At 36.9% G+C, this 8096-nt stretch overlaps 1 protein-coding gene across 1 annotated transcript; it reads right to left on the bottom strand.

Annotated features, from left to right (window-relative positions):
• Positions 1-1031: 1031 nt before the first annotated feature.
• LOC145288195 (uncharacterized) lies at positions 1032-2090 on the bottom strand. The gene has a single exon (XM_080136242.1). The coding sequence runs from the start codon at positions 2088-2090 to the stop codon at positions 1032-1034; it is 1059 nt and encodes a 352-aa protein (XP_079992368.1).
• Between the last annotated feature and the right edge of the window lie 6006 nt (positions 2091-8096).

An 8096-nucleotide genomic window follows, 5' to 3' on the forward strand; every position in this document is an offset into this window, starting at 1 on the left:
AAAAAACTGTAACACCAACGGTACTTACCAAGAACGTCTTCTATAAATGGGAAAAACTTTAATGGGAAACAGAATAATTATGTTAATAGATCAAAAGAACAGCAAAAATGGAAAAGAAAAAGGAAGTGAAGAAAGTAATAGGAAAGTAATGAATATCTCCTAAACAATAACTGAACAATTTATTAATGTAATAATCGACGAAAAGAAAGAATTTTAAGGTATTTTGTTTTTGTTAAATAGGAAAAGTGACGTAACAGAAAAGTACGTGAAGTTACTGTTTATGTAAAAAAGCATGTAGGAAAAAATTGATATTGATATGATTGGTGTGATATTCCGATTTTCCTATTCTTCCCATCGATCGTATAATGCCCTTGTGGTCCAAAAAGAGATTCAAATTCTTCACCAGTTTAGGCCTGCTATTTCCTCCAGGGTCCAACAAAAAGTCCAACTCCCTTAGAAAGGAATGGTTTTGCATTGTCTTGATCAGGTAGGCATTTGCTTGTAACTCAGGATCCATCGCCCTCTTTTTTAACTTGTTGATGAACTTGAATATCAGTGAAGTTACACTGATCAACTTACTTAAACTGGAGAATTTTTCCAATTTGACTTCTGATGTAGCCACTTCATTCTCTGCGGCATAATTTACTGAAGCGCCAATCCTCTCCATTTGAACTTTAGAAAGACAACCCAACTCAAGATGGCACCAGGAGGATTCTTCTTGCCTTATCCATTAAGGTCCCTCATACCAAAGAGAAAACTTTTCCTTAAATTTCTTGATAGTCAAACCTCTGATGATGTAATCGGCCGGGTTGTCATCTGTTGAAGTGTTCTAAAAGTTTATCTTTATGTTAAAATCAGATTCAACCTTCTCAGACATTTGAGCTATGTCCTGCAATCTATTCTGTACAAATACATTTTTCGTTTGGACGAAGTCAGCCAAAATCCAGGACAGAACTACCTGAGCATCTGTGATTACATAGACGTCTTTTATAGGAATGTCCTTTAGGGACTCTTTTATAAAAGGGAGCATTTCATTGCAAAAATACTGCTAGAAGTTCCAACGTTGGGAGAGATTTTCCCTGCAAAGGAGCCATTTTCGCTTTGCCAAATACCAAGGATGAATTTCCATTCTGTACAGCATATACCGCAGACCCATATGCGGCTTTAGACGCATCACAGAAAAAGAATAACCTTGTATTCTTTCCTTCATCTAAAGCCCTCCTGGGGAAAGATACAGAGTCTAACGCTGATAAATATTTTGCCAACATTCTCCAAACTGAACTCATACCTTGAGGAACCATATCATCCCAATTCAGTTTTTGTCTCCATATTTCTCTCATCAATAAACGACCTCGCACTGTCACAGGTACATACAGAGACAAAGGATCAAATACCTTTGAGGTCTCCGATAATATTTTCCTTTTAGTTGATGCCTCCAAGTAGCATGATTGTGGGGAGACTCTTATAGAATCTTGGACAGGGTCAGCACCTTTTCCCAACCAGAGTCGAATCCTGATAACGTTCCATCTGCCTCCATTTTCTTTTGGAGTGTTACACAGTTGGAATTGCAAGACTAAATTAAAATTTCCCTTCTGCAGACGCTCTCTTGCAGAAGTATACAAATCAGATAGATTTTCTGCATTATTCACAGTTTTCACTAGGTTGTCAACATAAAAAAAACTGGATTTCAGTGTCTCCGAACATTCATCGAAAGGGAACTTCTCTGCATGAAACTTTAACACGTAATTTAAAATAAAAGGGCTTGCATTGAAGCCAAAAATAAGGGTTTTGTACCTGTAGCAATGTAATTTTTCACCTTTCTTCAGAAAAAAGCAAAACCGATTACGATCCTTTTCCGATGCCAGACGAATCATCAGAAATGCTTTTCTGATGTCAGCAAACAAGACATATCGGTTTGTTTGGAATCGGATCATCAATTTTAACATGCCGCTCATCAAGTTCACTGCAAGATATGCTGCTTCGTTCAATGATACTGACCCCTTATGCTTATAAGAACAATTAAACACCGGTCTCACCTTGGTAGTAGTCTGGTCTGTTAATTTTAGCACTGGCTTATGGGGAATCCACATATAGTCTTTAAATTGTTCGGGAGGCACAATTATTTCTTATTGTTGTTGAAAAACCTGCATATACTGATTATACAAGTGTTTCTTCTCCAGATCCTTAATAACCGTTTCTAGCACCGTAATTAGAAAGCACCGATTTTAATTTATCTTCATACCACTGAAGTTGTACATGATAGAGACCATCTTTGTATGTGATTTAATCTCTAAACTGCTTAACCTTCTCTTCATTCAAGGTGGAGGATTTCTCGTCAGTGGGTAATCCAATAGATTCAAGGTTGAACATGTTTTCCAACCCTCGCTGGACACTACTCTGTTCAAACCAATTTTTTAGAGGGTCTGGGTAGGATTCCTCTAGGTGAACCACGTAGTTGATTCTGGAAGATGGAAGTGGTGGAGTTTTTTCCAACACCTCTGTATAATTAATCTGTGTTCTTTTTTGGTTTTTAATCTGGTGCTTATATAGAAAAGAACACCTGTTTCCAAAGGGGATTAGTCCTTTTTTTTGTCTCAAATGCTGCTTCATACATGCAAGGGACTATCTTTAAAGGTTCCGCTTACTGGATTGCGTCGATTCCTAGTAACCCATCTATAGTAACCAAATCCTCCGTAGCATTAAACTTTGCAGCCAGTCTGCGATTCTTTAAATTTCCAAGAATCTGAGTAAGTCCTTCAATGCTGTAAGACAAGTTCAACTTGGTCGCAAGAATCTGAAGAGTATGTGTTTTAGCGGGCATCAAATTCAATCGCAACGAGATTTCCTTAAAGGTTTTAGGACTCGTTTCTTAAAAGGTCTTTACTTCCATTATTTTATCCTTTGCGAAGGAGAGGCAATTTAGAGTCCAAATAAGTTTTTTGACTGCCAGTGTCTAACAGGCAGTTTACCTTCACTTTTTTATCTCCCCGTTGCACTATTATTTCAATTAGTAGAGAAAGGAAAGCATTATCGTCTTTTGTATGTAGGCAGGTATCAACCTGCATACTACTCGCAACAGTTGAGCACATAGCAGTTATGTGTCCTTAAGAGTTGCAACTATGGCAACAAATTTTTATTGATTTCCTTAATGGACACACATTGAGATATCTTTAGGCACCGAAAACAAAGACGCAGCTCTTTACACCGGGTTATCCTGGCTTCATGGGTTGTATAGTTGCCACAATCCTCAGAAAATGTTTATTACTTTTGCAAAAATCGCATCTTACCTCGGATCTCAATTCGGTATTAAAAGTTTTAAGAGACGAGGTTTCGATCATCTCCTCTGGCTTAACCTTAGGTTGCAGCCTAGGTTTGGATATCAGTACCTTGGTCGGCTGTCTGGCAACTAGCATTTGTTTCACTATTATTGGTGTTTCCTTCAATAGTGTGGACAACGTCGGGTAGGTAATCCCAGAGATTCGTAAGATTTCTCCCTTTACTTCGGGCGGGAATTTCGCAAATAACACTTGTGCTATTATTATTGCTCCAGCTGACTTATCGTCATATAAGTCACAACTACACGAGGCCCTTAGCTCCCACATATCCGCCTGGGTCTTTATCATAAAATTTTTTAATCCTTCCAGGTTTTTGGGATTATCTAACTGGAAGTCTAATATTTCCTTAATTATTTCACCTCTTATCTCCTCCTCGTCCAAATATTGGTCCTTTAATAGCTTAAGGGCCATAGCGTAACTATCTTCAGAGGGGGAGAGATGATTTATAAGTTGGAGGGCCCTACCTTCGAAGGAGCACCTCAAAAAATATAGTCTTTCCGCGTTTGATTTTATGGACCTGGCACAATTTTCAAACTTCGTCAAGAAGTCCTTGAAGCTCCTCTTGTTGGTGTCAAAGTCCTTCCCATCAAAGCGTGGTCCCTTCAACTTTATTTTAAATCGCTCCACAGAAAATGAAGAATGTGCTGTTGGTTTGAAGGGTGGCAATCTCTCATTTTCTGGAGTAACCGGGTTTCCACGACTAGAGGTTTAGTCAACATCTTCCATCGAGGTAACTGCTGGCTGTTCACTCTGGTCAGCTTTCTGCAGAGAACTTAAATGCTGTCTCGCTCCATATTAAAAGCGGAACGAAGCTAGTCTTAACCTTGTCAATGCTTCTGCTTCTCCTCTTGCAGCCAAATGTTCCTCCATGCCAAAGGAGATACCCTCAACCTCTTCTAACCAGTCCTCTATTTCTCGCTTAAATAGAGAAAGCACTTCTTCAGAACTCTTCTCTTCCTTTTCTAACCCTTTCAGGGTAGTTAATATTTTTATTTGAATAAGTTCTTGTTTCAGCTTAAGGTCCTCCATTGAGACTGAATCATCCATGTTATAAATTCAGTTGAACACTAGAATAATAATGATTTGAATTAAAATTTAAAAGTCAAGTATCATAGTTCATTTGTGCTCTAAACTAAAACATTCATTTCGAAAGTACTCTTGTCCTATATATATATATATATATATATATATATATATATATATATAAAATAAATAAATAATTGTTATAATTCTTTTTCTATCCTTTGCAAATGATCCAAATTTTAGTATGTTATTATGTATGATAACGACTACCAGTGGTCAAAATTTCAGTTTTTCACACTTGTTATTCCTAACAAATATTAGGTTTCAAAATTTTGTCCCTTAGTTTTGGACACAACTGTAAGTTACATTCTTCGGGGTGTAAAACGTACAATTTGCAGTCCAAGCAACACTCAAAATACAATTGTGAATTAGGATTTTTACATGGTCATGGCTGACTCCAATACCTTTCCCTTGTTGGCAGCCTAAATGCAATGACTTGAAGGCTTGAAGGCGGAATCAACCATCATCTCGAGGTCTCTGGTTTCCTCAATGTTTCTGTAGAACTTGGAAATCTTGACAGAATTACGAATAGAACACTTTATTTACTTCACGAACCTGCAAGGACCCGTCGCGCAGTGTTTAGAGTACTTGAAAAAAAATCAATTATAAAAGTCATATTCTCTTTAAAGTGGAAGGTTCAATTCTCAGTATGGTCGGTCGAAAATTCAATCACGAATTACTTAGGACCGCTATCCAGTTATGGCTGATGGAACAAGGGTATGCTATACTCGTGAATCATATAAAGGGTTCCGTTCGGAATCTTGCTAAGATTATCGATTTCAACAAGGTACATCTGACATCGGCCCAAACGTTGTAATCTTAACGATGCCTCCGTTAAGCCTCGAAAGACAAAGGATATCTCCCTGTAGGGGCTACTGCGAGGGTAATTGTGAGGCAAGGGTTGCGCAATCTCAACTACAGCTCTCCTGAATCGGCACTGCTTGGGTCCTCTGGCAATGAGAAGTTCAAGACGACTGAAAACTATGCCGAGATAAGCGGAGAGCACATACAGCACCTGGAAGTCCAAATGGTCACCCATTTAGTACTGACCTGGTTCAACGTTGCTTAACTTCGGTGATCCAACGCTTAACACTGATTATGAAAGCAGTAGTCTGAATAATCCAAAATTATACCAATTTCTTTTTGTTCTACGTATTTTTTAACAGTAGTCAAACATTATCTTGGCCTTTTAAGATTTTTAGATTCTTATCGAACTCTGGTAAAATTTCAAATTTTCTTTTAAGGTTTCAAACAAGAATCTTATTCCACATTTCCGTCTCATACAACAACAAAATGGATTTTTGGTCCATCTTGATCATATTCGCTATTGTTCGTTTTCTAGCAATACTTTAATACCACTCAATGATATCGGATGACCATTTTTTGGAGTTTTTTTTCATTATGAGTTTTCTTGTTCTCAGCCTCTAAAAATAACATCCGTAATAGAAGGAATAGGTTTTCGGTTTATCAAAAAGTAAAGAGGGGAGAGAGAGATAGAGATAGAGAGAGAGAGAGAGAGAGAGAGAGTGAGAGAGAGAAAGAGAGAGAAATAACGGGGAGGGAATGTTACCAACGTATTTAATTAAGATAAAAGACGACGCAACCGTTTATTTCTTCAGCCATTATCATTTACCGTTAATGAAAATAAGGAAAACCTTTTTTTTATTTATTTTTTTAAATTTTTTTTATTTTAGTTTTTTTTAGTTTTTTTCTTTTTATATTATTTGCTTTTATAATGTTATTATTTTAAAAAAGTAAAACTAATATTGAAAACAATTGGTGACCTTGCTCACCTTTATTTCCGCGTGTCTTCAATATTCCCCCATTTCCGTCGAAGTTTTGCTGAATACACACGCACAAACCTACACATTCACACGTCGTTTCGAAGTGGTCGTGACTGTCCGCAATGAACAGCGTTTCGGACAACAGATTCAACTATACCAAGTTTAACCCCGATCGGATCCATTGCGGCCATTTACACACTGATACTAGAGAACAGGGAGATGTTATATATATATTATTCCTTAATTGGAATTTTTTATTTTGAGATGAGCATTTTTATGTTAATTTTATTTTTTATATCGGACTATTAGTCTCATCATCAAAAATAAAAAATTCCAATTAAGGAATAATATATATATATACCAATCGGTACGGACCCGACTATGGAAGATCAGATAATGAATAAATGTGGATTTATAAGATCAAAGAATCCAACCTTGATCGCCCTTCGGGGCCCGTGGCGCAGTTGATAGAGACGTTGAATCTCTACGGTTCCAGATGAACATTGTCTGAAGATAGCGGTTTCAATCCCACCCAAAGCGTGCCAGAGGTAATTGGTCAAAAATGTGGTGAGACGACGACAACTACGGATGGCAGTGATGGCTGAGAATGCAGTTAGGAGATTCGAAGTTCCTATCCGTCGCGGTTACCACCTGACGAAGGCCAGAGGAAGTTGGCCGAAACGTTGTGAACCAATAAAAAAACAAAAAAAAAACAAAAACAAAAACAAACAAGCAACAACTAATAAAGATGAGACTAATAGTCCGATATAAAAAATAAAATTAACATAAAAATGCTCATCTCAAAATAAAAAATTCCAATTAAGGAATAATATATATATACCAATCGGTACGGACCCGACTATGGAAGATCAGATAATGAATAAATGTGGATTCATAAGATCAAAGAATCCAACCTTGATCGCCCTTCGGGGCCCGTGGCGCAGTTGATAGAGACGTTGAATCTCTACGGTTCCAGATGAACATTGTCTGAAGATAGCGGTTTCAATCCCACCCAAAGCGTGCCAGAGGTAATTGGTCAAAAATGTGGTGAGACGACGACAACTACGGATGGCAGTGATGGCTGAGAATGCAGTTAGGAGATTCGAAGTTCCTATCCGTCGCGGTTACCACCTGACGAAGGCCAGAGGAAGTTGGCCGAAACGTTGTGAACCAATAAAAAAACAAAAAAAAAAAAACAAAAAAAACAAGCAACAACTAATAAAGATGAGACTAATAGTCCGATATAAAAAATAAAATTAACAGGGAGATGTTATGTTAAAACACGTGTTTATTAAGGATTATTATTAGGAAGTTAAGCAACGTAATATAGGGCCAGGATTTCGGTGGGTGTTTGTTTAAAAATACAAGGTGCCATATGTATCTATATAAGTATACAATTCCGTGGGCCGCCTGGCCGTGCTTGCTTAGATCGTGTCTTCGACGATTCGGCGATCCCATTTTTTAAAAAAGGGATGACAGGTGAATTTATATATACATACAAACACACACACACTCATATATATATATATATATATATATATATATATATATATATGTGTGTGTATATATATGTATATATATATACGTATATATATGTATATATATATGTATATATATATATATATATATATATATATACGTATGGGCCTTATAGTTGGACAGATTACTGAAACAATCGTTCACTTGGTGCTTATATCATTAAGTGATGGATTCTTATGGAATATTGAGATAACCTGCCCAACTGTGACTCAGATTCTAAGAAATGTGGGTGAAGAATCATATGTTTTGGTTTCGATTCTAGCTTAGTGTTTACCTCACTACTATATATTAGGTTCTATAAAATAATCTAGAGAGAATTGTCTCTATAATAATAAACACGTAATTTGCATGAATT

Source organism: Euprymna scolopes, chromosome 11 (assembly GCF_053919585.1).
Source record: "Euprymna scolopes isolate OS-2025 chromosome 11, ASM5391958v1, whole genome shotgun sequence".
Lineage (NCBI taxonomy): Eukaryota > Metazoa > Mollusca > Cephalopoda > Sepiida > Sepiolidae > Euprymna > Euprymna scolopes.